We start from the raw sequence: 26,971 nt of genomic DNA, 5'->3' as shown, positions 1-26,971 counted from the left end.
TACAGCAGTAACGCTACACTAGACTAGTTATGCTAGACAGAGCGCTATAAGAGTCTTAATAGGGTTATAGACAATACTAGTAAACACTATAAATACTTTTAGTAATAATAGGTAGTATAGTAGGTGTTTACTAGCAGTAAATAGGATTAAAGGATTAACGTAATACCTTTAGTAGTGTAGTTATTAATAAGAAATCTAGTAGAGTTAGACATAATTAGTATAAGGAGAATTAGAATTTCTTACTCTAAATATTTATATTACTGTAAGATAATTAGATATAGTAGTGTTATACAGTTAATAGCTAATAATAATTATAACAAAGGCCTAAAATTACTTTACACTAAACTAGGAACTAAAATCTCTTAGACGCTCTGCTTAGGCTTTGCGCTGACTTACGTTATTAATCTGTAATTAGCTGAAATTCGCACTAGTATGTGATTGGCTGCTAGAGTTTGCTAGAGTTTGCTAGAGTTTGCTAGAGTTTGCTAGAGCCTGCGAGGGTGCGCTAGGGTAAGCGGAGTGTCGGATTAATGAGATAACATGCCACTGGCCGTGCGGGAGGACGAGCAAGACGCGCAGCTTCCGGCCACCTAACCCGGCGCAACGTCTCCACCACGACAAGATGGCGCCGCGCAGTGCGCTCGCCAACATTTCCTTCACCGTCGACTCGGCCTCGGAAGACGACATGACCCCCGACGAGCTCGACGCCATGCCCACGCCGGACTCCAACACCGAAACCAAAGCGCCGGCGCGCAAGGCGCGTGGCAAGGCCGCGCAACCGGCCAGAAGCGCTCCTGCGGCCAAGGCGACGGCGAGAGGCCGGCCTGCGACGCGTGTAGCCGAGGCTCAAAAGGACGCTGCCGCGAAGAGGGCGCCCGCAAAGGCTGGTCGCAAGGCGCCGGCGGGGCGCAGGAACGGCGCAGGGAGCGACGGAGAGGAGCGAGCAGACGAGCTCGACGAAGACCATGTCGCTGAAGCGACGGGGCCTGTGAAGCCTGCCAAGAGAGGGCGGCCGGCCAAAGCGAAGAAAGTGCAGGAGGAAGAGGAGCCTGCGCAGGAAGAGCCCGCGCCCGTGAAGCGAGGGCGCAAACCAGCAGCGAAGGAGCCGGTGGTGAAGAAAGAGGCCAGGCCGAAAACTGTCGCAAAGCCACGGACGACCAAGCGCGGCGCAGACACGGAAGCGGAACCGGAAGCTTTCACGATCCCAGAGACACAGCCGGAGCCGGATGCGGATGCCATGGACGTTGAGGACTCGATAGAAATGGAGGAGATACCCGAGAGCATGCCGCCTCCACCGCGGCCGTCGGCGCGACGCACAGCAGCGAGCAGGACACGGCAGCCCTCAGCTGGTGCGCGGCGGGCGGGGAGCGTGTCAGACACCGAGCGCGATCCGGCCGCGCGGCGGAAAGTGGGTGATCTGACCAAGAAGCTGGAAGCCATGACGGCGCGGTACGAGACGCTGAAGGACGCTGCGACGTCAGGCAAGGAATCGAGCTTTGAGCAGCTGCGGAAGCGGACAGAGCAGGCCGCGAAAGGTAGGCTTGGAGCGGCCATCGACTCACACACCACTAACCGCACTCGCAGACCAAGATGCCGTGATCAAGGCCCTCAAACAACACGTCTCGGACCTCCAAGCCCGCACCGCCGATATCACGACAAGGAACAAGGAAATCGCATCACTCACCAAGACCAACGCAGCCCTGGCAGCCGAAAACAAGAAGCTCGCCGACTCGCTCAACACGGCGCAGAAGGAGAACACGACGCTCAACACCAAACTCGCCGCCGCGCGCTCCTCGACCCAGCAAGAGACCAAAGTCCCCGGCAGCGCCATGAAATCGCGCACCACGGGCGTTGTGCTGCCCGGCAGCGCCGAAGCCGCCAAAGACGCCATGCTGCAGAAGCAGAAGGTGGAGATGTACTGCGACCTGACCAACCTCGTCATCGTGGCCGTCAAGAAGAACGACGACGACGAGGACGTGTATGATTGTCTGCAGACGGGGCGGAACGGAAGTACGTCTACCCCCTCCCCTCCCCTCACCTCTTCATTCAACCACCCCATTCCATCCCATCCCATCTCAACTAATCAAATCAAATCAAACCAAATCAAACCATCCTAACCCACGCTAACCATCGCAGCACTGCACTTCCACCTCACCGTCTCCGAGGGCAGCGAGTCCTACGCCGACACGGAATTCGTCTACCAGCCGCTCCTCGACGAGCAGCGCGACAGAGAACTGCTTGACCTACTGCCAGATTACTTGACCGAGGAGATCTGCTTCCCGAGAGCGCACGCGGCGAGGTTCTTTTCCAAGGTTGTTGATTCTATGAGTAAGCGGATTGTGCTGGAGGATGAGGAGTAAGGAGGGAGTGAGTGAGTAAGTAACAAGTCTAACCTAACTTGACCTAACCTTGCCTAAATTTACGCTAACTATTACAGTACTATACTTCTTCCTTAATAAGTAGTATAATAGAGAACTCTTTAACCTACTGCTAGATTACTTAACTAAGAAGATCTGCTTCTTAAGGATGTTTGCGGCTAGGTTCTTTTCCAAGGTTGTTGGTTCTATGAGTAAGCGGATTGTGCTGGAGGATGAGGAGTGAAGAGTAGCAAGGGTGAATGGAGAGCGACCTATTCTTTTCCTTCTTCGCTGTTTGCGATGGAGCGGGTTGCGCGCGGGTTACGGCGTCTGGCGGAGCGCGTCTTGCTTTACGAGGGTGCCGGGGGGGTTTTTTTTTTGGTCGTTTTGCATCGGCGCGATACCTGGTGTCCTGTCCTGTCCTGTCTTGCTTGCTTGCTTGCTGCGTCTGCAGGTTGTCGCAATGTCACCTCATCTCCTATTCACTCCACGGCACGGCACCGCACAACACAACACAACACAACACAACACGCAAAGGCGACGCCGCTTGTACATTCATCTCTCTCCATTGCAATGCGACCTGTTGGTACAATCTGCGTATCTACAACTCATCCCCCCTCCAGCTTGACTTTCCATCCACTACACAGTATGCGGACGGACGGTCTACTGCTTTCCGGCGACCTTCTCCTCGGCCTTCTGGACAAAGCTCCTGCGTGTCGTTAGCCAGTGCTCTCCCTCGCTCCCTCATGTGGACAGGGACGACGTACTTGACGAAGCTCTCCTCATCCTTGCTCTTGGCGTTGATCGGCGGCTGCGTCTTGTCGACCTTGTCGCCGCCGGACAGCGAGAACGCGGCGAGCGAGAAGGTGGTGGCCAGCGTGGCGATCGCGAGCTATTGCATTTCGTGTCAGCGGATGTGCACCCCGGAGCGTGTCGGCTGGGCTGGTTGGCGTGGCCGCTGCAGAGTCGCCATTGTTGCAGCTGCAGCTCACGCGCCAGGCGGCTGCGCTCGTCGTGGGCGGGCAGAGCTGCGTCGAGCTTTTTTTCGCAGACGACGGCCAGGGTCAACGTACAACGTGCGATCCGACCTGGCGGCCGGCGATAGTGTACATAGCAACCATTTTGGCGGGTGGGGATGGGCGGCGAGGTGAGGCGAGAGGTGGTGATGGCGCAATGGATGGACGTCGTGGGCGTTGGGGATGGTGGAGAGGTGTTGATGGACCATAGGATGCGCGCTTACGTAAGTGTGGCGGGGCGTATGGCTGAGGCGGTGGGTGTGGCTGACGACCTCGGCTTGGACGGATGACGTCGCAGGTAGGCAACTGCAACTGCAACTGCAACTGCAACTGCACGCGGATCAGTCTCGATTGCCTTCCACTCCCCTGGGAATTTCTTTTCTTCGGTTTTCCTGCTTGCCAAGATACCACGACAAGAGAGGGACAACTCGGCGATAATGGCCAAGGACGACAAAACACTCGCAGAGGTGGATGGCGTCGAGCGCCTGCGCAAGGAAGCACGACCAGACTTCTCTGTGCCGCCGCCGCGCAAGCAGCTGCCCAAGGACATCATGGACAAGCTGGAAGATGAGGGCGTGTGGGATTCCATCTCAGACGGAAGGTAGAAGCCATTACCCCCCAGACGCAAACCCAATGCCCACTGAACCACCCCAGAGCAGAAGACACGACCGACACGTCGATCCGTTATGCCGCCTACGCAACCCGCATCCGCACCATCATGCTCTCGGCCCACCGCTATGTAGCCTACACGTCCGACATCGGCGAGTCCTTCCGACCCATTGCCCACCCCTACCTGGTCAAGGGCGCATACGCTGTCTCCTGGCTCTACCTGACTGGCGATGTCGCCCACGAGGGCTACAAGGCCTACGTCCGCAACCAAAAGGCCCTGCACCCTGAGAACTACGCCGACGGCCCCGCCCAGATCAACGAGCAGGCCAAGGAGAACAGGGACATGGCAGCAACGGGACATGCCACAGGCGTCGTCGGCCAGGTGCAGCAGCTGGCGCAGAAGGCCACGAGCACTGAGGGCGTGAAGCTTGGTGGCCAGGGCAGCGTGTTGACGGGTGGGGAGGTGGTTGCTGGAAGAATACCTGCAATTGAGGACTACAGAGCGGTCATGGCGCAGAGGGCCATCTTCCAGGCCGTTGCCTCGATGGGCCTGCCTGCGTTCACGATTCACAGTATCGTCAGGTACTCTGGCCGTGCGCTGAAAGACGCCAAGAACAAGACCCTGAGGACGTGGGGTCCAATCGGCGTAAGTTGAATTCCCTCTGCATTCAGACATCATGCTAACGCCGCACAGCTCGGTCTCGCAGCCGTCCCCTTCCTGCCCTACATGTTCGATGAGCCGGTCGAGCGTGCGACCGAGTGGCTGTTCTACAACGGCTTCAAGCTGGTCGGTGGAGAGAAGGCGGTCGAGGGGCGCCCGGTGACTGGCGCAAAGGAGCTGAGGAAAGAGGAAAGCCAGTCTACTCACCTGAAGGAGCTGTAGAGGTATGACGGAACCGAAGAGTTCACGTTACCCAGCTAATTGTCTTAGGACGAAGGATCAATCACACTTATCTACTCAACCTTCGAATGTACATAATCAAGCAACTCCACCAGTTCAACAGCGTTTGTAATCTGCACAGCGTCACGATGCACCGTTGCCGAATCTGTCGATCAGTGTCCAAGCCGCTGAACATCATGTCGCATTTCCTATTCCAGTCCAGAGCCAGTATTTATGCCAATGCAGATCGCTGAATCAATTACCAGACAATTAATGGACGGCTGTCAAGTAGATTGGAACTGGACAGCACCGCCAGGCACGCGGTATTCAAATCCAACAACGCCTTTCACATACATTGCACCTTATGCAATCACAGTGTCTACACTTCGTTCTCACAAAGGGACCAAGAGCCATTCACCACAGAATCCCTATGCATATAAGTACCAGCAGGTCTTCTCTACTACAGATTCTCAAACACAACCAACTGAACACAATCACCTGAACATAATCAACCGCAACCACAACACTCTAAAAGATTCACAAAAGCGACCTCACAAACAACATCATGTGCGAATGGAAGTACTTTACCGGCAGCGCGTGCGCGCACCGCCCCGAAGCAGCCCCCAACGGCCTCCCGCGCCCCGTCGACGAGAGGAAATTCATGCAACACGGCGTCTGGGACATCGTCCTCTGCAGAAACTACTACGCCCGCGAGGCCAACCACGGCTCCGCGCTGCCCTGCCCCGTGGCCCCAAAGCCGGACTACTACCGCATGACGGCAGATATGTACAATTACGGGTATGAGCTTGTTACGGAGGGGCGGTTCGAGAATGGCGAGCCCGATTATAGATGTCCACGCTGCAGGGGCACGGAACCGCAGTCTCGTTCTGGGCGGCGGGCGAAGAGGCCGCGGATGCCGGATTGGAATGCGGCGAGGTAGTGGAGGTGCAAAAGCGGGGTGGGGAGATTGGGGTCAAGGAGGGAATGGGGGGCTGTTCTCGAGCTTGTGCGTGGTAGGGATCAAGAGGGGGGATATGCCATGTACAGGCTTGGCATAGCACGGGGCTGACAGTGTTGTCCTGGTGACTCCTGGACGACGTTGCTGTGCTGGTGAGTCGACTGAATTGCGTTGTAGCAGCTGGCTGGTCGTTGAGATCTTGAGTAGGAATCCAGAAGCTTTTACCGTGTACGGCTGGCAAAGTTGCGCCGGTTGGAACTCTCTCGGCGTTTCAGTTTGGCATTCGAATGCGCCCTTCGCCGCGGCAGGGCTGTTGCGCATCCTTATTCGAACTACACATCCTACCGACGCCATAGCCGAACCTTGGTGTTGTTGACGAGCGCCTGCCGGAGATGCGATGCAACACTCGACTTGTAACGATGAGGCTCGCCGTTACCATGGTGTAGGTCAATGACCTTGGCGCGCCTCGGCATTATGCTCGGCATTACGCTGGACGACTCTTGAGAATCAGACATTGGAGGTCTCTGTATTCGCGGAACATGTACCTGTACGATGCGACGTTGCTTCTATTGTTGAGACAAGCAGGGTATCTTACGAGGCCAGGAAGCTAGGACAGTAGACGAAATGAAACCTCTGACAAGGTCGCGAGGAAAAAAAACGTGATTGTCTAGGCATGTATCAGTGCTCATCGGTGAGCACGACGCGATCAGGTCAGGTAACCCTGGGCTCTCGAGTGCCTTGCGATGAGCGGCGTCTCGACACAGTTGCCAGAGTGCAAGAACATCGCTTGCTGAGCTTACAACGTCTACAGCAGAGGTGGATTTTCAGATGCAGGAACCAGCATGGAAGAATCGTGATTGGTTGGATCTGCATGATTGATCCTCCATCGGCAAGCTGCTTCCACAAGGTTTCAATTCTAGATTTTCCTCCCCATATTCGTCTCCTCTTGGTACTTCACTCCACCAGCGGGCCAGAATGTATCACCCACGTACGTGGCTCTGGTAGTTGCAAACAGTGCTGCTGGCTCAAAGCCTTGGTTTGTGTTTGAGAACAACACGATCTATTGGCCAGTAGTCAAACCACGACGACAGGTACGCGCGAACCAGTACACGGTACAGCGCACGAAGTAGAAGTCAGGATAAAGACCTTGAGCCGGCACGAAACTGTCTCGTGGGGGCCCAAGCATCGATCACGATCACCGACCAGAGCGCAGATCTGAGGCGGCAGAATGCGGCTACAACCGCCAGCTGCACGATGACGCCATCACGTTCCGGGCGCATTTGGTTAGAATGGAGATCTGGAACACAACTGTGGGAAACAGCGAGCGGTGCGGCGGTCTGCAAGGTTTGTCGGCCAGGACCGCTGACAACCTATCAGCTTGCATCATTGTCAACGTTGTAAGCCGAGGGCTCGAAGGGAGTAGATACTCCTTTTAAAGTCCTTCGGGTGGCAATCGAAGGGCAAGGCCGGTTCCAGAGCGTCCGGCAAGCGTCTATTAGTGCCACATGGTCGAAACTGCCAATTTCACACTTTGAGTTCACTCACCTCCACCTGGAATTCCCGCCTTAACCCCACGTCGATCTACCACATATCCTTACCAAAGCACAGAAAACACGGAGCTGTTACTCGTGCAAATGCTTTGAAGCACGAAGAATCGGGAGTGTTGGACCGGGATCGGTATGTCACCAGTCTTGGAGCCTTCGCAGTCATCTTCGCTGGACCTGGTGACACTGGAACTCGATCCTGTGCCAACGTTTGTTATCAGGACCGGACAAGAGCTACTCGAGTTTGAGTTCGTATTTTGTAACGCAGCGTTCCGACGTGGCGAGTTTCAAGCACGCGTGGAGGATCGCAACAGGGCAGCGTTACTATTCAGATCATGGGCGCAAGCTCTCGGCGACTACAAACCGCAGCAGGATTTCCGTGGAAAGAGATGGACCTCACAACATGCGGGGCCGGGCTTAGCATGGAAGATCATACGAGCAACAGAAGCTTCACCAGAACATGAGTCAAGCAGCGATGCCAGCACCCCGGACGCAACGAAAGAGGCAACAGTCAAGCGTGATGTCGGGAACTGGGGCCGCATCTACCGTCGTTCAAAAGAGGAGATTGTGCAAGAGAAGGAAGCCAGTAGGTCGGCCTTGCTCCGAACATTACCTCGGACCAACCTCACCGCACGATGGGAAGGACTTCAGACTATGATGGAGATGTCGGATGTGGGAGTTTTTGAATACAATGCAGAAGGGAAGTTAATTCATGCTAACGAAGCATGGTATCGACTCTCTTCGCATCCTCGGAACTTACCGGCACAGGTCGAATTCTCTTTCATGGACCTTGTCTATCCCGAGGACCAGGGCCTAGTCATGTCCATGTGGAACAATTTGGCATCTGGCAATTCGGTGACATTTGAGATGAGATGGAAAGCGGCCTCAGGCTCTGCCGCTGCAGCACAATGGATACTTTCGGCCTGCGTACCCGTGTTTGATGAAGAAGGAACACTGATCAGCATTGCTGGCAACACCATCGATATCATGGCACAGAAGAAATCTCAAGAGGTTGCGCAAGCACGCGTAGAAGCGTTAGAACAGGCAAGATTGTCAGAGCAGAAGTTTGCCAGATTCGCACAGCTGTCTCCAATTGCTATTTACATATTCGTCCCCGAACAAGGTACGTCTCCAGGTGGAGGGGCCAGGCAGCTATTGACAAGGCCAAGGCATGAACTACGTCAACGACCAGTTTTTTGAGCTCACCGGGCATTTGCGAGAGCCACTCGATCAAATCGAATGGTTCGGGCTTGTCGCCGACGAGGACCTGAAAAAAGTAGAAGATGACTGGCAGCAGATGTTGGCCGGTAAAAAGTCAGATGGCGTTCAGGTTCGACTCAAGAAAACTTGGGTGAATCAGGACGGTATTGTCTCGAACATTTGGGTGCAAAGCTCGAACTATCCGGAAGTCGACGAGAGCGGAAAGGTTCTCAGTAAGCTGCATGCCCGTAGTGGCCATTCGCGGAGATTGACATGATTCAGGTATTTTGGGCACTCTTTTCGACATTTCGGTAAGGGCAAGTGACCTGGCAGTGAGGCCGTAAAGCTAACAAGGACAGCAATTCAAATGGGCAGAGACGGTGCAGAGACAACGAACAGAAGAAGCTCTGGAAGCAAAACGACAACAGGAGAAGTAAGGCTCCGACGACTCAAGTATCGCCGTGATAGCATCGCTAACTCGAAGAAGCTTCGTCGACATGACGTCCCACGAGCTTCGCAACCCATTGTCCGCCGTGGTTCAATGCGCGGATTCTGTTATCGCATCATTGCAGGGGCTGCCATTTCATGGCGAAAACACCTTACTCGTTGACCTAGACTTTGAAAAGATTCGCGATGAGATTGCGACGAGTATCGACTCATTGCAGACCATAGTTTCGTGTTCGCTACATCAAAAGCGCGTTATCGACGACGTCCTCACATTGTCCAAGCTGGATTCGAACCTAATTTCAGTAACGCCAGTGCGAGTTCAGTCCACCGTAGTTGTTTGCGAAGCCTTGAAGATGTTTGACGTAGAATGCAATCAGATGGGCATCAAGCTTGAGTTTCGGAAAGACCCGACACTCGAAGGCTACGATTGGGTCATGTTAGATCCATCTCGACTGCTTCAAGTCTTGATTAACCTCCTGTGAGTGGCTGCAGCCAAGCTCTGGACACTCACTGACATGTCATAGTACGAACGCAATCAAGTTTACCAAGGACAGGCTATCTCGACGAATCACTGTCACTCTGGGCGCCTCTTGCAATCGACCGCCTGAAGTCTGGGACACAATCAATTTCACTTTTTCCAGACAACAACCAAGAGGATTGACCGAGGGTCTCGAATGGGGTGACGGAGAGTCGGCCTACCTGTGGCTGAAAGTTCAGGACACGGGCTGCGGTATGACATTCGACGAACAGCAAAAGCTGTTCTCGAGGTTCACTCAAGCAACACCTCGTACGCATGTAAAGTACGGTGGATCAGGATTGGGACTGTTCATCTCAAAATCCCTCGCGACCCTCCAAGGTGGCGCAATCGGTGTAGCGTCCGATCCAGACATTGGCTCTACATTCGCATTCTTCGTTCGCACACGCAAGGCTACGCCGCCCGATGGTCAGTCGCTGAAAATTCGGTCTGGGCTGCAGCGCACAATCTCGACCGAGAACGTCATGAAAGATGTGAAGCTTAGCATCCTGATTGTCGAAGACAACCTGGTCAACCAAAGGGTGCTCAAGAAGCAGTTGACGAAGTTTGGGTGGAACATCAGCGTTGCTGGTGATGGACAACAAGCGCTCGACTGGCTTAAGGGTAGTGTGTACTGGCGAGGCACGCCCAGAAACAACCACGACACCACTACGGAAGAGGAGGAGGTGGAGTATTTCAGCGCACCCAGGCAGCACGATGTTGATATCATATTCATGGATATTGAGATGCCGGTCATGGATGGGCTTACATGTGCGCAAAGAATCCGCGAATACGAAGCGAAAGGCCTGCTCGCTCCGCCACTTAAACAGCATCCGGGATTATTGAGGCAACTGACAGCATCATCTGTCAACCCACTTTCATCCTTCCCTGCGTTCAATATATCGGAATCGTCGTTACCACCAGAAGCACACACGCGACTACCAATTCTGGCTGTCAGTGCCAATGCGCGTATGGAACAGGTAGAGCAGGCGCTGGCCGCAGGCATGGACGATGCCATCTCTAAGCCATTCAGGATACCAGAGTTGTGGCCCAAGATACTGAGGCTAGTCAAGAAGCTCAATGAGCAGAGTGCGGATGTAAGATGATGATGACAATTGCCGGTGTTGGAGAATTGGTGGATCTCAGAAAATGCACTCTGCTTTGAGCCTGTATCAAGTGATTACACAATCTGCACAGCTCGAACTAGATATAATCTTAGACAAATACACGCTACGTAGAGCTCGTGAAGTTCTTTTACTCCATGAGTCCACGACTGAGCTATCTGAAAGTGCTAGCCGAATATGGCACTAGCGCTACTAAATCACACGAAACTTCCTCTTTCATCTCGGTGACGCATCTCTTGCATCAGCCGCAGTACTATAGAATGGAAACTCCAAAGAAAACAGTTCTTGAAGGCATCTTCGGTGAGCATGGTGACGGCTGTTCAACGTCTAGTCATTGACTGTATGTAGCCGTTGCCAAACCGGCCCACGTTTCGTCTGCGGATGTACTCGAGAAGCTACAAGCTACTTTTGCGCCATCCCAGGCATTTGCCCCGCTACTTCAACACCAGCCCAAAAGGACTAGCAAGAGCGATGATCAGGTTTTCAAGATGGGCCATGGCGGCACTCTGGACCCATTGGCTGCGGGCGTGCTCATTGTTGGCATCGGCAGAGGCACGAAGCAGCTACAAAAGTATCTCGCCTGCACTAAGACTTACGAGACTACCGTGCTTTTCGGCGCGAGTACAGACTCGTATGATTGCACCGGCATCGTCACTGAGCGAGCGCACTGTGCGCATGTCACCAAGACCTTAGTAGAAGGGAAGCTTGCACACTTCAGAGGCAATATCGGGCAGGCGCCACCAATCTACTCAGCTCTAAAGATCAATGGGAAAAAAGCGTGCGAGTATGCCCGCGGAGGTGAGGAGCTCCCAAGGCAACTGGAGAGTAGGGACATGCATGTCGACGAGTGCACACTGCTGGCATGGTATGAGCCTGGCCAGCACGAGTTCGCGTATCCCGGGGAAGACAAAGTAGCAGCCGCACCGGCAGCTCGTGTGAGACTCACAGTCTGTTCTGGCTTTTATGTTCGAAGTTTTGCGCACGATCTGGGTATTGCTTGCCAGTCAAGATCTCATATGGCAACGTTGCTGCGCACGCGACAAGCAACGTACACAACTTTTGATCCGCCAGAGTCGCCAGGTCTGACAACTGCGATCACGTATGCAGATCTTGATGGTGGCGAAGAAACTTGGGGCGCAAAGATTTGTCAGCAACTCGAATCTTGGGTAGCTGCAAATCCGGTACCATCTGGACATGTGAACGGGCGAAGTGCGGCAACAAGACAGAGAAAGGTGACCGAACAAAGTGAAAGACCCAAGCAAAGATTCCGAGGTGGGTTCGTCGCCGATACAAAGCAGGAGAGGATCAAGCAGCAAGGCGGCAAGTACAAAGGCAAATGGAGCCGGAAGCCCGCGGTGAGCGGACCTGTCCAGGAGGGAGCAACAAGTCAACCTCCAGAAACAGAGATGTAAACATACACTATTCGGCCGTGAGTTATGTCCATGTGACATTACACGCTCAGGGCGTGTACAACCATGGTCTCTTGCCACCCTCTGCTTCCCACTTCCTCAAAACTTTCCGATTATACGACACGTATACGACTTCCTGCAAAACGGCGAAGAGCATGCCGACTGCGACCATGATGATCTGTATTCTCAGCCCTTTTTTGTAGAATGGTACATCATCAGCACGATAGTACTGTGTACCGACCATCAAGCCCGAGATTGCAGCCATGACCCACATCGCGATGCTAATACTGCGCTCGCGAGGATCTTTGCAATTTAGTTGGACCCAGGAATTATGGACAGGGTGGTAGCCAATAGCGAAAGCATTGATCGTTGTCCATAAACCCCAGCGAAACCACTTGCCCACCGAGGGATGCACCGAACGGGCTACGATAAGCACAACGAAATAGCAGATGTGTGCTATGATCACAGCCATCCCCCGTTTGTTGGTCCGGTCGGATAGCCAACCGAAGAAGAACACTACACCAAGGGCGAGGAAGCCACCAACCGAGGCCAACAGATTCGCTTGTATACGGGTGAACCCCAAGGCCATGATGATAGTCGGGGTGTACGTGGTCAAAGACGACCAAGTTGAGAAGACGGCGAACGTTGATACAAAAGAAGCCCATCGACGGTAGTGCTTCAGCGTCTGCCAGACTAGTGACAGCGGAATATGCATTCCCTGAGCCCCATACTTTTTCTCCTCGTCGTCTGTCTCAAGGTGCTGTCGAAGAGCTTCTCGATCAACACCTGTGAACCGAATCAGGCCAGGAGAGAGCAATGGACGAGGCTCATCGGGACTCCCAGGGAGAAGCAACAGCAGTAGAATCGCAACAACCATTGTAAACACGCCTTCGACTGGAGTCCGGTCAATTGTGCGAACATCGGGGAGACGACCTGACTCACGCAAAAAAAGCCACTGCCATCCCTTCATCCCTCCACGACCGCCCAGCTGTAGAATGCCACTCGCTAGTATCGGACTGATTGCATTGCCGCCGAACATGCCAAAGAAGAAAATTGCCACTCGCTTCGCAAGCTCGCGCTTCGTGTACCATGTCGACAGCGTATAGATTCCGCCTGGGATGTACCCGGCTTCGCACAATCCCAAGAAGGACCTCGATACTAAAAAGCCGGCTTCGTTTCTCACAAAGACCTGTAAGGTCGCTACAAAGCCAAAGATAAAAACCTGTGCCGAGATCCACTTTCGTGGGCCGATACGTTGAAGAATGATGTTGGATGGGATCTCCAGCACGACGATACCCAGAAACATGAGCTGGTTGCCGAGATTTATGGTGTTTTGGTTCACAGCTATGTCTTTCGCGAAGCCATCGGTAAGCGCACTGGCGAGATTCATGCGATCCAACTGGAAGACCAGCAAGCCTAGGAACAGGAGTGGAAGGACGGTGGTGTCAACCCTACAATCAGTCACTGGTTGTCCGGCAAATCAGAAAGTCACTTACTTTCGCCTCGCATATCTCGTTGCAGCGTTCGGCTCAACGCCGATGGCGATTTGTACATCAGGTGCATCGCTCTGAACTGCACTTTCAAATACATTTCTTTCATGTTTGGAAGCCATGACGTCCAGGCAGATCCGACTGTCTGGAGGCGAGCTGATAGGAGTTGACAGCCGGGAACAATAAGTGAGGAGTGCAATGTATCAGCTCCGTTTCTTCCAGTGAATACGCCATCCCGCTACACATTTACGTGCAATCGGGGGCGTTGTCTCCGGTCGGCACCTGTGCGGTCTATCATCCTGCCGACCACGATACCGACGGGCGTCAGTAGTTGTGCTCCGTCCAAGATGCATGGCGTCTTGTGCCTGACGACACATGTGGTCAAGTTAGATACGCTGCCGTGGTGTTTAGTGGACGAGCTTGATGGACTAAACCTTTCGGGGTTAGGTTCGTCAAGATCGCGCAATTCTCGAACCAATGTCGCAAACTTGGCGCTGATTCGAAAGTGGGAAGATGCGCGTCTCTCCCCACAACGAAATCATGGTGACCACGTGGAAATGGTGGACATCACGCTCTCACTGCTCAGCATGCTGGTGCAAGGCACAGTGCCGAGGCCAAAAACTCGGGCTATCGCCACGCAACGCCTTTCTCTTATCAGTTCTCCGGATCTCCTAGGGCCAACTGAGGGCTTCTTTATCCCGTGTTGCAGGAATTTGTGCTTCAAAGTGAATTGACACTGAGCTTCATGGCTGTAAAACGCGTAGCAGTGATTGGGCTGGGTCCCTCTGGAGCCATAACCATCGACGCGCTTGCGCAGGAACAAGCCTTTGACTCGATCCGTGTTTTCGAGCGGCGAGAAGCGCCGGGTGGCTGCTGGTAAGGAGTCCTGAGCGCAGACGTGTATTCCTCAAACAACGTCTCGTCTCACGATATATCAGGCTCGAAGATAGCACACCTCCACCAAACCTGTTGCCCGAAGACCTTGCAGCACTCGCCACTCGCACTGGCGACCTTCCTCTCCAAATCCCGTCAAAGCTCCCTGCACGGCAAGCAAAGCTCTCTCAAGCGCGCCATGCCGAGTCCTCTGTGTACCCGTACCTCGAAACCAATGTCGACCACACCGCAATGTCGTTCTCGCAAGAAACGATTCCTGAACAGCGAAGCCAGTTGTCAATCTCGAAGCATGGCGACGATACACCGTTTCGCAGCCACGCTGTGATTCGCGGATACATCGAATCGCTTGTAAATCGCAAGGGATATGCCAGCTTAGTGTCCTACAACACCAGTATAGAGCTAGCAGAGAAGGTTGGCAGCGAATGGAGACTTGTACTGCGGAAGGCTGGCGACAATCAGCTTGAAGATGAGTGGTGGGAAGAGGGGTTTGATGCTGTTATTGTGGCCAGTGGACATTTCAACGTTCCATACATACCCAAGATTGATGGCCTGGACGCCTTCGAACGACTCTGGCCAGGCAGTGTGAAACACAGCAAGATGTTCCGCGGACGTGACGCTTACAAGAATAAGGTCAGACGTAGTCAACTCTACTACCACAATGAGTGCTGACTTGCAATCAGAGAGTCATCATAGTAGGCGCATCAGTCTCTGGTGGAGACATTGCATACGACCTCGCGGGCATTGCCAAAGCACCCGTCTACGCTGTCATTCTCGGACACAAACTGAATGGCTATTTCGGCGATGAGGCATTCAAGCACCCCAACATAGCGCAGAAGCCAACAATATCACACGTCGACACATCAGGTGGTCAACGGACCGTACATTTCACCGACGGCACATCAGTAAAAGACGTCGACGAAATCATCTTCGGTACCGGATACTCCTGGTCTCTGCCCTTTCTCCCCGACGTCAAGATCCGGAACAACCGTGTCCCTGGCTTGTACCAGCACGTTGTATATCAAAAAGACCCCACCTTGCTCTTCGTTGGGGCTGTGGGCGCCGGTCTCACGTTTAAAATCTTTGAGTGGCACGCTGTTCTCGCCGCACGCATACTCGCTGGACGTGCTGTTCTTCCACCGCTTGAAGAGCAGCAGCGATGGGAGCGCGAGGGTATTGCAAAGAGGGGTGATGGTCCAGGGTTCACCATGGTGTACCCCAACTTTGAAGAATACTTCGAGGCAGTGAGGAAGATAGCTGGAGAGCCAGCTCCTGGTCAACCCGGGAGGAGATTACCGCCGTACGACAAAAGATGGTTTGAAGCGTTTATGGCGGGCCATGAGAGGAGAAAGAAGTGGTGGAGAGAGGAGAACGAAAGGGCAAGGCAAAGATTGCTGGTTGATGAGGCGCCTCGCGCAAGGTTGTGAGGTTGCGGGAGCGCCCGCGCAATCATGGACAAGCACAGCTTGGAGCGTTACTGACTGACTTTGATAGAGACTTGTCTTGTCGGTCACAATGATTTGTGGAATATTCATCTCAGCCTTCCGCGCACATCCGCATGGTCCGAATAGTATCCGTTGTTTCGTGGAGATAAGTGCCCAGCCTTACATCGGTCCGCATGGCGGCTCGTGTATTGTAGTCATTTGCGCCAAGCAACCGGTGGTCACCATATAACTACGCCACGGGGTTGCTGCTGAGACCAATACCTCAAACCCGTGCTTCCATCAGGTCAGAGCTCGAAGGGCAATGCTTGGGACGGAGCACAGCCAAGCCGAACGCCTGAGCACATATCAAAGTACCATTAGGGACCAACTGGGCATCTCTTGTTGGCGCCAAGTCGCTGTCATTATGTTGTAGGATGCTCTAGTAGGTAATTATGGAGTACTTCTATGGCAGTGCCGAGATCTCAGGGGCCACACAAGGCATTTAAATATGTGTCGAACAATTAACGATTATCGCCAAACAATTGCCCAAACTCATCATGCAGGACTTCTCTTTCATGTCAGGGCGCAACCTACCGCGTGTCCTCTCCTCTTCTTTGCTCTTCACCACCCTAATTGCTAGCGCAGCTGCCCAGGATACGACGACACTAGGCGCATGTCTGAAAGACAAGAATCTGCAGTTCACTGCGGCTAAAAACCCTGGCTGGGAGAAAACAACTTCTCCATGGTCACTGCGATTCAATCCTGAGCCGGCGGCTGTCGTCACACCAACTACATCAGAGGATGTTGCAGCGGCACTAGCATGCGCAGTTGCGTCGGAGATCAAGGTTACAGCACTGAACGGCGGGCACTCTTACGGCGCATACGGTCTAGGAGGAACTCACGATGGCGCACTTGTAATCGACATGGTGAACTTTGACCAGAAGAGTTACGATGACGGTACTCAACTTTTGACGTAAGCTGATTCAAACCATGCAAATGCAACTTATATTGACGTTTGCGCGCAGCTATGGCGGTGGTAGCCGAGTTGGTCCGGTCGTCACATGGCTATGGGAGAATCACGGCCGTCACTTCCCCCATGTTCGAGCCAACTGGGTGGGTCTCTCCGGCTCTTCGATTGGGTCCGGATTCGGTACAACAACTCGTCTCCTCGGCACGCCCATGGACAACCTCGATAGTGTTGAGTACATGTTGTACAATGGCACTGTTGTCAAGGCTTCTCGTGACGAAAACGCGGACCTGTTCTGGGTCGCTCAAGGAGCTGGTTCTTCGTACGGTATACTCCTGTCTCTCACCACGAAGACCTGGAAACCAGAGCATGAACAGGTGACCAACTTCACCATCTCCCTGCCAAGCGACACCAGCATCGAGACTGGCGTTGACGCTCTGCTAGCCGTACAGGAATACGCGCAAACCGAAGCCCCTGATACTTTTGCTCTCCGATGGTCGCTCGCCACATCATGGTCTGGAAGTGGGTTCTTCTACGGCAACCCTGAAGACTTCAACAGCACCATCGCTCCTCTTATGGAGCGCCTACCAAACACCACGACGCTAACAACTTCAACCGCGGACTTCTGGACCATGGAGAACAACGCTACACCGTCTCTCACTGGCACGACCGACACCTATCCTCCTCGGACCATGTACCTCCAAGCCCTGGTCCTGCGCGCCGACCAGCCGTTCACATACGAATCCGCACTCGCTCTCTATGAACACACCACTTTCGCATTCAACCGCACCGATATGACCAAGTTCGGCTTCCTCGATCTCTGGGGTGGCAGTCCCGCCCGCGCCATCAAAGACAGCGATACTTCGTACGCCCACGCCAACAGCCTGTGGCTGATCCGCTGGGAAGGCCGATTGGCCGACGGTCTGAGCGAGTGGCCGGCTGATGGTATTCAGTATCTGCAAGAAGGGTTCAAGCCGTTTGAACAGCAACTGCAGAAGGAGAATGTCCCGCTGAGGGGGTTTGTGAACTATCGCGATACCGAGTTGACGGAGGCGCAGTGGAGCGAGAGATTGTATGGGGAGAACTATGAGCGGATGACGCAGATCAAGACTGAGGTTGACCCGAGGGGTGTGTTCACCACCAACGATCAGAGTATTTTGTCTTCTTAGGTTTTCGGAACTTGTCAGGTCGACGCTTGTGCAACACAGACGCCAACTCGTCGCAGGATAACAGTTTCGACTTGGGAGCTTTTTTTTGGTAGAGATTAGCCTTGTGGGTGTTATAAATCGTCGTTGCTATACCTCTTATGCGGACTGGTGGTCCCCCAAATACTGCCACCAGGGTTCTCAAACTATCACAAAATGACACTATTGTAGCGTCCTGTGGACTGGGGCCAGACATCCAACCCTTATATCTGCCTAAATTCTCAAACGTTGCGACGTCTCATGGCCGCAGAAGGCCACACGGCATCTGCGTTGGGCACCTATGATCTCCATTCCGGTTGCCTTGGGGACTTGAAAAGTGGCAAGTACTGAGTCCGCGAGAAACAAGTTCCTCCGGCCGTTGACTTTCCTCTGCAAACCATGTCACTGCCACATATGCTCCCAGTTCCAATTCTGCGCGATGCCAAAGTTCAAAGGATCGTTGGCATCGAACACACCAGCTTGGAAGGTGTTGTACTCCAAAGCCAGGTCAGACAGATCGCCAAACCACTGTTCCGAGCTCGCTGGAAGGTTCATCGGGAACGCCGTGTCAGTCACAGAGATTGGAGTAAGTCTGGGGTTGGAGATTGGGGGTGTAATCGCACTGGACATTGAGCCTAGGACCGGTGTTGCATCAACGCTGGGAGGTTTCATAGACGCTGCCGGTGGTAACGAGTGAGTTGCTGCCAAAGGCTGCAACAGCTTTTCTCGACACCTCGCTAACGTCTTCGTCGCAGCTTGCTGGAGTAGGTGCGATCGATCTGGCGACGTTTCGGGAAGCTGGACAGATTGTAGTACAAGCGCGAGGAACACAATATCCTTGAGATCGCTACCCTTCTGTCCGAGACGTTCGACCAGGTGAGTGATTGTGGTCTTGACTGCTCGAACCAAGGGCAGGCTATCGTAGCTTGCCTTGTCTCTTTCCAGCTCATAGTGATGTTTGATCTGCTCGCACAGGGTGAGTGCCGCCCATAGGACATCCATTTTGCAGCATTGGTAGAAGAAATTCTGATGTGCCCACGGGCTATCAGTGACCGTAGCAAGGGCGGGAACGGTATAAAGATCTTGGTAGGAGAGGACAATTCGCGAAGACTCGAGGCAGCTTTTTCTTATCCGAACAAGCGCCGGGGTGTTCTGCTGCTGTCCAAGAAGTAAAGCGTTGTACAGCCGAAGTATAGGCCGTCGCAGGTAGAGATCGAGCAAGACACAATGTAGCAACGAGCCACCGTCTACAGGACGTTCGTTACTGTTGTCCAGGTTTAGCGCTTGTGGCTTCTGCAACAGGCTTTCTTCGACCATCCTCCCCAAACTGATACCTTCCTGGACATCAGGGGTAGAATGCTGGACAACAGACAGAGCTTTGATGCGCTGTGACAGCGAGGACGCGAGAACGACTTGATAGATACTATCCGTGTACGTGTGAATCGGCTGCGAGGCAGGCAGGCTCCCAGACGATTCGTCAAAATCAACATCGTTGATGTTTGATGGAACTAGTGAGCACGGGTCAAGATCAGGAACGACAAGTGGCATGCCGCAGAACATAGAAGCCTGCAAATCCATCTCGAGGATGGTTGCCCATATTCTGCGCCGTAGCTCGGCATTGTATGGTGTGATACCTGAGATACCTGCAGGATTGACATTGAGACCCATGACCATGGCAGAGCGTACTAAAGCACCGGTTGAGTTCCACAGCTTCTCCGGCTGGATCCCTCGGAGGCTTCTGGAAAGGAGAAGTAACACCTCCACTTGCAATGTAGAGAGTTCAGTGCGCTGCTTTCTATCCAGCTCGTCGAGCCAGGCGTGAACCAGATCCATGGCAGGCCCCTTTAGGTATGTCTTATAGGTTCGATCATCGCCTTGCTGCAGTGCATCACCCATGTGATGCGCCATTGTCATGACTACGGTGAGTTTGGGTATGATGGTGGAAGAAGAACATATATCGACATGCTCATCTGCCCAGATTTGTTCGTACCGGCGCAAGAAGGTAGGTATGTGCAATACCCTGAAGGTACGTTCGAAATGCTGAAAGTATATATCCACAAGTCTATCGCAGTACGGCTTCGGCGGAAGAAATTCTCGTAGATTCAGGAGCGCCATGGAGAATTCTGAACCTACAAGGCTGTCCGGTGAGCCTATTTTGCTGCGACATTTGTTTTGCAAGAACTTGATCTGTTTCGCCGACGCTTGGATCTGCTTGTCCTTGGACAACTCGTGGATGAAATCCTTGACTTCCAAAAACTACAGAATATCAGCTGCTTGGCGACACAATGAACATACGATCAAATTGCATGCGTTACAAAATTGCAGGGCAGGAAGTATGAAGAGAAGACTGGACAAGCTCAGCGCAATGCACATACCTGGTTCAATAGCGTGGTTCGATCGTTTTGCCCATGAAATACACTCCTGCTCCCCTTGACCACCACAGTGCCTATCGTCTGCGGCTTCGTATCTTCAGTTCGATCTGGGCTGTTGCTGGATCGAATTCCCAGCAGCTCTTCAACTCTAGCCAACCTCGATTGTAAATCTTCAACGGCGGTGGTAGTCGCTTTCGATACCGGCATACCCTCTTTCGAAGTTGCGCTGTTGTTCCGCTGATATGTACAACTGTCTGATGTCTTTGCTCTGATACAGTTCTCGCACGGCGCGGTGCGGTCGCACTTTAGCTTCTTGTCGCGACAGCGTAGACACGAAACCACGGGTCGAGGCCGCTTGCGGGGATTCGATTCGTCCATCACGAACAGAAGAAGCTCGGATTCACATGCCGCATTTAGTGGAGCAAGGGATTGACGGGATTGAAAGGCCAAAGTCGAGGTTGGAGAGTCAAGGTGTGGTGTTTCGCCCGTCCCCCACGCGACAGCTCTACCGTGTCCGTGCGCGCAACGACCGGAGTCGCGCAACGACCGAATCATCACAACTACACCATACTTTGACGCGTCGTAACTTAACAACTATAGCAGCTATTAACAAAGCGCTTGCAGCAATTAATGTGCTAAAACTAGGCAAAAAACTTGTGTATTAGCATTTTGCTACTAGGTTTAGCGTTAACTGCGTAACTCTAGCTTAGAGACACAAGCACGTTTAGGACTCCTAGGAGACTAAGGATATCAACTAGCAACGTTTAACGCTATAACAGGAGATAGAGCTTATAAAGTACATAGAGTTACTTAGTACTTGTTACTTACCACCTACTAGAGAGATAATCCAGAATTTTGCGTCGCTAGTGGCTCAAAATCCAGTCAGTAAGAGCTAGGTTACCTGCTTTATTAACAAGTACTCTATCTATCTTATCTTATGTTACTCTACTAGGATAGATTAACTATATTATAACGCTAATTCCTATAATAAATATACGCTCTACTTTAACCTGCTACAGCACAAAATCTCTAAATACTCTATTAAGGGTTGCCACATATACAATATAGATAAGAAGGGCTTTATAATTAGTATTACAGGCAGGATAAAACACGTGTTTAGTAAGCGTATGTAGATAAAGGGAGAGATTAAAGCATCTATCTAGGATAGTAACTAAGCTTAGTAGACGCTTATAGCGTGTGTGTGTGGTAATAGGACAGTACTACTACTAGGCATTATCTATAAGTTAGCCAACGCCAGCATTAAATTAGACTAGGTAGCTAAAATTAAGCTAGGAAAACACTCTATAATAGTTACATTATCTTTCTTAGAGTAGACAAATAGGGATATAGGCCTTGCCTGGCTTAAGCAGGTGTTTAATTGCTACACTAAGGAGAAAGCACAAAGAAAGTAGAGGCTTTTAATACTAGATAGCTACAGATCCTACGTAACAATAGACTTTATTAAGTACTATAATAACTACAAGATCCTCCTAGCTGTCCTTCCCCCTTACTTAACCTAAACGCTCTAGCTGCTTAATATAGTGCTGTTTAAGCCTCTATTAACAGCGTACTTAAAAGCAGTTACAACACACATCTATAAGGCTTAAAACAACGCACCTATTACTAGAGCAGACTTCTTCTGCCTATTCTGGCTAGCGTAGATGTGTAGCTTTACTAAAAAGCTAATACTTAAGTCCTTTAAGGCAACAGGTATCTATCTACTTAATCCTAACGTTATCCTCTACTACTTTATTAAAACACTAGAGAGCTTAGATTTAGATAGGTCCTTATTATCTGTTTATAGTAACAAGGATTAGCTTAAAATAGAGATGTTGTTGCGGCGTGTAGTTAAAAACTAGAGTAAGAGTAACGTTAAAAAGATAACTAAGATAATTAATCTACTATATCTTAGTTAAAACCTTATACCTCTAGTATAAGATAGATAGCCTTAAAAAGACTCTAAAGACACAGAAGAAGTATAAAAAGAAGAGCAAAACCTTAGACTTATGGTAACAGCAGGAGTACTATAGTGGTGCAGTGTTCTAGTTACCTAGAAAGGTTAATAAAGCATGCTTCTGTAAGCAAGTCAGACAACGTAAGGAGAAGGAGGAGAGGCTTAGAAAAGCTACTAGTAAGGAAGTAGCAGCTGCTAAGAAGCTGGTTAAGGAGAAGGAGAAGGAGGAGAGGCATGTGGCATAAGAGGCAGCTAAGGTAGTGCGTAAGAAGGAGAAGGCTAATACAGCAAATTAGAAGGCTAAACAGGAGGCTAAAAAGCAGCGTTAATAACAAGAGCTTAATGCTGCAAAAGCTATACAATTACCTTAAAAGGGTAAAAAGAAAGCTTTATAAGCAACCTAGCCAAAAAAGCGTTAAAAACGTGGTCCTAGGGATGATGTTGGTGGTCGTAGTCCCCTATCGCTGTCCCCAGCTCCCCCACTTAAAACCACATCACGTGGCCGCAACGTTAAGTTACCAGCCAAATTTAAATAGTACATCTTTTTTGCAAGTAATTAATTAGTACTACACCACAAAATTATAAAATAATAGCTGTTGTGGGTGGCTCTATAGCCTCATCTAATTTTGAGCGTTGAGGTGGTTTTCGGTTGTTGCGCGACTCCGGTCGTTGCGCGCACGGACACGGTAACCCTGCCACCCACAGCTCAAAGGATTAGGCCCCCGCCACATTACTTCGCCTTCAGGCACGCCGACGAACACTGAAGAGCCTCTCGCCTGGACACAAGCTTGAGGTAGGAGCTGCTCAGTCCTAGTCTGCCAAACTCGGGCCGCTGATCTTGCTTGACGTGCCATAGGTTGCCTGTTGACCGTAGGCAGCGGCACGCGACCGTGGAAGACATGGTGTGAAGTATCGCAAGATGCAATCAGGTGTCATGCGAAGATGCAGTCGTCCAAGTCCCCAGTCAGACAGATTTGGTGCTCGAGAGGCCATTCAAGGGTCAATTCAGGCGAAAAAGCATATCCATTGCAGTGTGGAGGAAGAGGAGGGAACAAAGAAGACATGCAATGCGAAAGTCACCGTGCCTTGCACCTGACAGGTGTTTTGGCTGCGCACCCAAGCTCTTCGGAGCCGAGATGATGCCGCCACTGTGCGTTGTTATTTGCTTTCAACTTCCAGACGCCGCACTGCGTCCTGACAGCTTGCCTCAGGAAGCTTACATCAGCCTCACGAGGCTGTTCGGAGCCGAACGTCAGCGCCGGACTGGATGACTGGAGGAACCGGACTGTCCGGACATCAACTCCCTTGACTGTGAACTCGGGTTGCGAACAAGAGAACGATGCAATACAAAAGGTGCCCGAGTCGTGGGTCAACATGCACTGCGTCATGCAGCTTTTGATGAAGAAGAGCAACATGATCTACCAGCACAATGACCATAACCTGGTGGCCAAAGAGACCAAAGACAGCGGAGAGAAGCACATCATGGTACATTCGATGGAAGGTCGAATGGTTATGCTGCAGTAACTAGTCAACTGATGCAGTGAAGGCTGATCTAGAGAATCAGCCGCATACAGTGCGTCAAAATCGATACCCGTCTGCTGTACGAATGCCCGACACGTGCGTCAGACATGAATGCCGCATGTACAGATCCCACGTGACCCAGCTGACAAGAGCGGTGGCAGTTGGCCATCTATTGCCAGGGTAGCTGCAAAGCTCCCCGGATCGTAGAGTCGTCATTTCTACCAAGGCGCGAACCAAGTCAAGCGTGCATTGAACTACAGAAATGTGTTTTGTCCCGCCCCGTGGGTCGAACGTGCCGTGGAGAAGGGTCTTGACGGACCTTCAAGCGCAAGTGGATGCTGACTGAAGTAGGCCGGCTCCGCTTGAGCTTCGTCACTACCTGACCATGTCCTCAAGGCCTAGAAGTTCAGGCACCATCTCCCACGAAAGACTACTCTCGCCACACCTGCAAGTTCTACCGTAAAGTACAGTGTTGTGCTCTTCTAGATGGCTCCGACGTCATGCAAGTGCCAGATCGCGCTGTGGCTGCCCAGCTGTCGTGCTGTTTCTTTGCCGACGGTACACAAGGCGCGAGCCTCGCATGAGATGAAACAAAGCAGATACTCCGCGGCTTTGGGAAAGATGGAGAGGTGGCACAAGAAAAGTGTCGGGGGGAGAGATCAATGGCGTAGGCAACACCGAGTTGAGGTTGGATGCGCCCGGTCTCAGCGAGTGACGATCCGTTGGTAGATCTTTCTGCCGCCGCCAGAAGCAAATACAGGTCTTGGAAAGGTGATTTGGAAGCGGCAATTACCACCAAGGTGCCGGTCGCCCTCTACCCAGGACGTGGCGGTAAGTCGTGATTTTCGCATAAGGTCTTGTTGAGGTGCACAACAGCCTCGATGTGCTTTGCCGTGCTTGCGTCCTTCTTGTTTATCGATAGCCATTCGCTAAGGCTGGCATCTGAAACGTTGGCGCTGGGCGGCAGGCCTACCACGTTGCCGCGCACCCACCGCGCCGAGCCCGCAGCCGAGCCGTTTACTCCCAAACGATCCACGCTGCTCGCAAGGAGAATTCGAGCAGACACGTAACACCTTCCTCCTTGATTCGCCGGGCACGGGCATGCAAATGACGCTGCTCCACGGCTCCGCATTTTCAAAGTCTGGATCCAGGAACGCCCGCTGCCAAGGGGGAAGGCGTTCCTGGACCCCAACACCCGGGCGGCTTAGGCCTTGCTCGCAATCTACAAGGTTTGTCGTGATGTCAGTGGGCAAGACCCGGACGCTGGAGTCCGGGCTGTCGAAAGAGAAGGTCTCGCGGGGGGCCGGTATTGCAGCCTGAGTAGCAGTAGTGTTGAGTCTCACTGTCAGACGGACCTCGATGTTGGCCACCAGGTGGAGTGATCTCAGGGGGTGAAGAGGCCGAAGGATGTTCTGCTTCGAGGTTTGCGGGGCTATCGATAAGGCGGCCTAGTTCCTCGTACCTACATTAGCTCATGTCAAGTGTCCGCACTGTCGACCAGTCGGGCTGCCAGGACGAGAGACAACACACGCCCGGACGTGCAGCTTGGGCCCGGGTGGCTGATCGCAAGAGGGAGTCAAGTGTCTCCACAGCAGGTACGAGACGAGCGTTACCGGGAGCCACAGCAGAGTACAAAAGGTTGGCACCTCTCCGGTTCCCTTCACTCCCCACGCTCGGCCGCCTCAGTCCTTCTTTCAGTCCATCTTTGACCAGTCATTCATTCTACAGCTCTGTGAGCTCGAAACATCACATTCACTCTCTGCATACCCAATCACACGGTCGACACCTTCAGTTCAGGAAACTTGATCAAAACCAAATCTACAAACTCCAACTACCATCAACATGTCCAAGATCCTCCACACCGCTGTCCTTCTCGCGGGCCTCGTTGCCCAGGTCTCCGGCCACACTGCTGTCGAGAGCGCCGAGATCGGCGGCAAGACCTACCAGGGCTTCCGCGGTCTGTCCATTGATGATGCTCTCGAGGGAAACTCGCCTGCCTGGAAGACCAACCAGGGCTGGGGCTACCAGCCTGTGATGGGTAGCCAGATCAACAAGCCCGACATCATCGCCCACAAGGACGCCACACCCTCTCCCAACACCGCCGAGGCCCCTGCCGGCTCCAAGGTCACGTTCCACTGGCACCACAAGGGCCAGTGCCAAGCCGGTAATGAGGAGGGCTGGGACTGCTCCCACCACGGCTGGACTGCCACCTACCTCGCTGCTTGCAACGGCGACTGTTCCAAGGTCGACAAGACGCAGCTCGAGTTCTTCAAGATCGACCAGGTCTCTCTGACCGGCTACCCTGCCGGCACCCGCTTCGCAAAGGGCGACCCGCGCGAGCAGACGGGCAAATGGGGCACCGACGCCATCTTCTACGACAACGGCAACGCCCACACGGTCACCATCCCCGGCGAGATCCCCTCGGGCAACTACGTGCTGCGCACCGAGGTGGCCTCGATCCACAACAACGGCGGCGTCTCCGAGAGGCAGTTCTGGCCTCAGGTGGGTTTCGAAACATGTTGGTATTCTCGATCAATGGCTGACTGAATCAGGCTTTCAATGTCTTCGTCAGCGGAGGAGATGACAGCAAGCCAGTTCCCAAAGGTGTCAAGGGAACTGAGATTTACTCTCCCAAGGATGAGCTGCTTACCTGGGACCTGTACTGGCACGACGCCGGCAAGACGATTGACGATGCCCCCGGCCCTGCGCTCGCCTCTGTCGCTGTCGCTAGCAACACTCGCCGTCACGCAAGGGACTTCACCAACTAAAAAGTTTGTTTTCGATGGTGATTGTCCGTGGTTTCGTGTCGTTACCAAAGGTTCACGGCGCATTTGGTCGCTTGGAAACCGGTAAACGTGGGTCGTACTTCTCTTCTTCTTTGGCGGATGCCAACTTCATCATGACCGTTACGACTTCTCCGTGTAGATATTTCACATTACCAGGTACGTGTCAAACTGGCATTGCTCTCTGCACACCACGTCCCTTGCTATCGCACATGCACAACGTGATTATGAAGTGCACCTGACCGAAGTACGGTAAACGGGCGTCGCTGTGGTGATCGGCACGTGATAGCAGCGCTGTCCGGTTGAGCGTCGCAGGGTTGCCTGGCC

At 52.7% G+C, this 26,971-nt stretch overlaps 12 protein-coding genes across 13 annotated transcripts, besides 11 other annotated features; 9 read left to right on the top strand and 3 right to left on the bottom strand.

The window, feature by feature from the left end:
- Positions 1 to 443: part of a dispersed repeat that runs on past the window's edge.
- Positions 444 to 491: a tandem repeat.
- Positions 492 to 538: a dispersed repeat.
- An 84-nt stretch (positions 539 to 622) lies between these two features.
- EKO05_0010877 (uncharacterized protein) lies at positions 623 to 2,360 on the top strand (the record flags this gene model as incomplete). Its single annotated transcript, XM_038943858.1, has 3 exons — positions 623 to 1,535; positions 1,585 to 2,010; positions 2,137 to 2,360. The coding sequence occupies 3 exons, from the start codon at positions 623 to 625 to the stop codon at positions 2,358 to 2,360; spliced, it is 1,563 nt and encodes a 520-aa protein (XP_038793133.1).
- Positions 2,082 to 2,130: a tandem repeat.
- Positions 2,351 to 2,381: a tandem repeat.
- Positions 2,382 to 2,388: 7 nt separating this feature from the next.
- Positions 2,389 to 2,429: a tandem repeat.
- Positions 2,430 to 2,860: 431 nt separating this feature from the next.
- Positions 2,861 to 2,888: a tandem repeat.
- A 132-nt stretch (positions 2,889 to 3,020) lies between these two features.
- EKO05_0010876 (uncharacterized protein) lies at positions 3,021 to 3,478 on the bottom strand (the record flags this gene model as incomplete). Its single annotated transcript, XM_038943872.1, has 3 exons — positions 3,021 to 3,066; positions 3,125 to 3,249; positions 3,431 to 3,478. 3 exons carry the CDS (start codon positions 3,476 to 3,478, stop codon positions 3,021 to 3,023), a joined length of 219 nt encoding a protein of 72 aa, XP_038793132.1.
- A 6-nt stretch (positions 3,479 to 3,484) lies between these two features.
- Positions 3,485 to 3,526: a tandem repeat.
- Positions 3,527 to 3,602: 76 nt separating this feature from the next.
- Positions 3,603 to 3,640: a tandem repeat.
- Positions 3,641 to 3,675: 35 nt separating this feature from the next.
- Positions 3,676 to 3,708: a tandem repeat.
- Positions 3,709 to 3,810: 102 nt separating this feature from the next.
- On the top strand, positions 3,811 to 4,865 carry EKO05_0010875 (uncharacterized protein; the record flags this gene model as incomplete). Its single annotated transcript, XM_038943860.1, has 3 exons — positions 3,811 to 3,974; positions 4,028 to 4,628; positions 4,677 to 4,865. The coding sequence occupies 3 exons, from the start codon at positions 3,811 to 3,813 to the stop codon at positions 4,863 to 4,865; spliced, it is 954 nt and encodes a 317-aa protein (XP_038793131.1).
- A 562-nt stretch (positions 4,866 to 5,427) lies between these two features.
- EKO05_0010874 (uncharacterized protein) lies at positions 5,428 to 5,802 on the top strand (the record flags this gene model as incomplete). The annotated part of the gene is made up of 1 exon (XM_038947335.1): positions 5,428 to 5,802. One exon carries the CDS (start codon positions 5,428 to 5,430, stop codon positions 5,800 to 5,802), a length of 375 nt encoding a protein of 124 aa, XP_038793130.1.
- A 1,697-nt stretch (positions 5,803 to 7,499) lies between these two features.
- On the top strand, positions 7,500 to 10,631 carry EKO05_0010873 (uncharacterized protein; the record flags this gene model as incomplete). The annotated part of the gene is made up of 6 exons (XM_038943888.2): positions 7,500 to 8,487; positions 8,534 to 8,797; positions 8,847 to 8,875; positions 8,924 to 8,997; positions 9,052 to 9,489; positions 9,536 to 10,631. The coding sequence occupies 6 exons, from the start codon at positions 7,500 to 7,502 to the stop codon at positions 10,629 to 10,631; spliced, it is 2,889 nt and encodes a 962-aa protein (XP_038793129.2).
- Positions 10,632 to 10,909: 278 nt separating this feature from the next.
- Positions 10,910 to 12,061, top strand: EKO05_0010872 (tRNA pseudouridine(55) synthase; the record flags this gene model as incomplete). Its single annotated transcript, XM_059637866.1, has 2 exons — positions 10,910 to 10,949; positions 10,998 to 12,061. The coding sequence occupies 2 exons, from the start codon at positions 10,910 to 10,912 to the stop codon at positions 12,059 to 12,061; spliced, it is 1,104 nt and encodes a 367-aa protein (XP_059493849.1).
- A 46-nt stretch (positions 12,062 to 12,107) lies between these two features.
- Positions 12,108 to 13,670, bottom strand: EKO05_0010871 (uncharacterized protein; the record flags this gene model as incomplete). 2 transcript variants are annotated; one of them, XM_059637865.1, is made up of 3 exons in its annotated part: positions 12,108 to 12,952; positions 13,001 to 13,509; positions 13,555 to 13,670. In XM_059637865.1, 3 exons carry the CDS (start codon positions 13,668 to 13,670, stop codon positions 12,108 to 12,110), a joined length of 1,470 nt encoding a protein of 489 aa, XP_059493848.1. The 2 variants fall into 2 exon arrangements, with proteins under 2 accessions (XP_059493848.1, XP_038793128.1); XM_038943840.1 differs by having other exon boundaries at positions 12,108 to 13,509.
- A 623-nt stretch (positions 13,671 to 14,293) lies between these two features.
- On the top strand, positions 14,294 to 15,866 carry EKO05_0010870 (uncharacterized protein; the record flags this gene model as incomplete). Its single annotated transcript, XM_038943744.1, has 3 exons — positions 14,294 to 14,424; positions 14,487 to 15,072; positions 15,123 to 15,866. The coding sequence occupies 3 exons, from the start codon at positions 14,294 to 14,296 to the stop codon at positions 15,864 to 15,866; spliced, it is 1,461 nt and encodes a 486-aa protein (XP_038793127.1).
- Positions 15,867 to 16,420: 554 nt separating this feature from the next.
- Positions 16,421 to 17,999, top strand: EKO05_0010869 (uncharacterized protein; the record flags this gene model as incomplete). The annotated part of the gene is made up of 2 exons (XM_038943698.1): positions 16,421 to 16,836; positions 16,889 to 17,999. 2 exons carry the CDS (start codon positions 16,421 to 16,423, stop codon positions 17,997 to 17,999), a joined length of 1,527 nt encoding a protein of 508 aa, XP_038793126.1.
- A 417-nt stretch (positions 18,000 to 18,416) lies between these two features.
- On the bottom strand, positions 18,417 to 20,764 carry EKO05_0010868 (uncharacterized protein; the record flags this gene model as incomplete). Its single annotated transcript, XM_038943874.1, has 2 exons — positions 18,417 to 20,270; positions 20,390 to 20,764. 2 exons carry the CDS (start codon positions 20,762 to 20,764, stop codon positions 18,417 to 18,419), a joined length of 2,229 nt encoding a protein of 742 aa, XP_038793125.1.
- Positions 20,765 to 20,891: 127 nt separating this feature from the next.
- Positions 20,892 to 23,029: a mobile genetic element.
- Positions 23,030 to 23,476: 447 nt separating this feature from the next.
- EKO05_0010867 (uncharacterized protein) lies at positions 23,477 to 23,864 on the top strand (the record flags this gene model as incomplete). The annotated part of the gene is made up of 2 exons (XM_038943700.1): positions 23,477 to 23,490; positions 23,552 to 23,864. 2 exons carry the CDS (start codon positions 23,477 to 23,479, stop codon positions 23,862 to 23,864), a joined length of 327 nt encoding a protein of 108 aa, XP_038793124.1.
- A 1,839-nt stretch (positions 23,865 to 25,703) lies between these two features.
- On the top strand, positions 25,704 to 26,629 carry EKO05_0010866 (uncharacterized protein; the record flags this gene model as incomplete). Its single annotated transcript, XM_038943834.1, has 2 exons — positions 25,704 to 26,363; positions 26,414 to 26,629. The coding sequence occupies 2 exons, from the start codon at positions 25,704 to 25,706 to the stop codon at positions 26,627 to 26,629; spliced, it is 876 nt and encodes a 291-aa protein (XP_038793123.1).
- Positions 26,630 to 26,971: the final 342 nt, after the last annotated feature.

Source organism: Ascochyta rabiei, chromosome 21, assembly GCF_004011695.2.
Source record: "Ascochyta rabiei chromosome 21, complete sequence".
Lineage (NCBI taxonomy): Eukaryota > Fungi > Ascomycota > Dothideomycetes > Pleosporales > Didymellaceae > Ascochyta > Ascochyta rabiei.
Note: the sequence above shows the minus strand (reverse complement) of the source record. Positions and strands in the feature narration are given on the sequence as shown.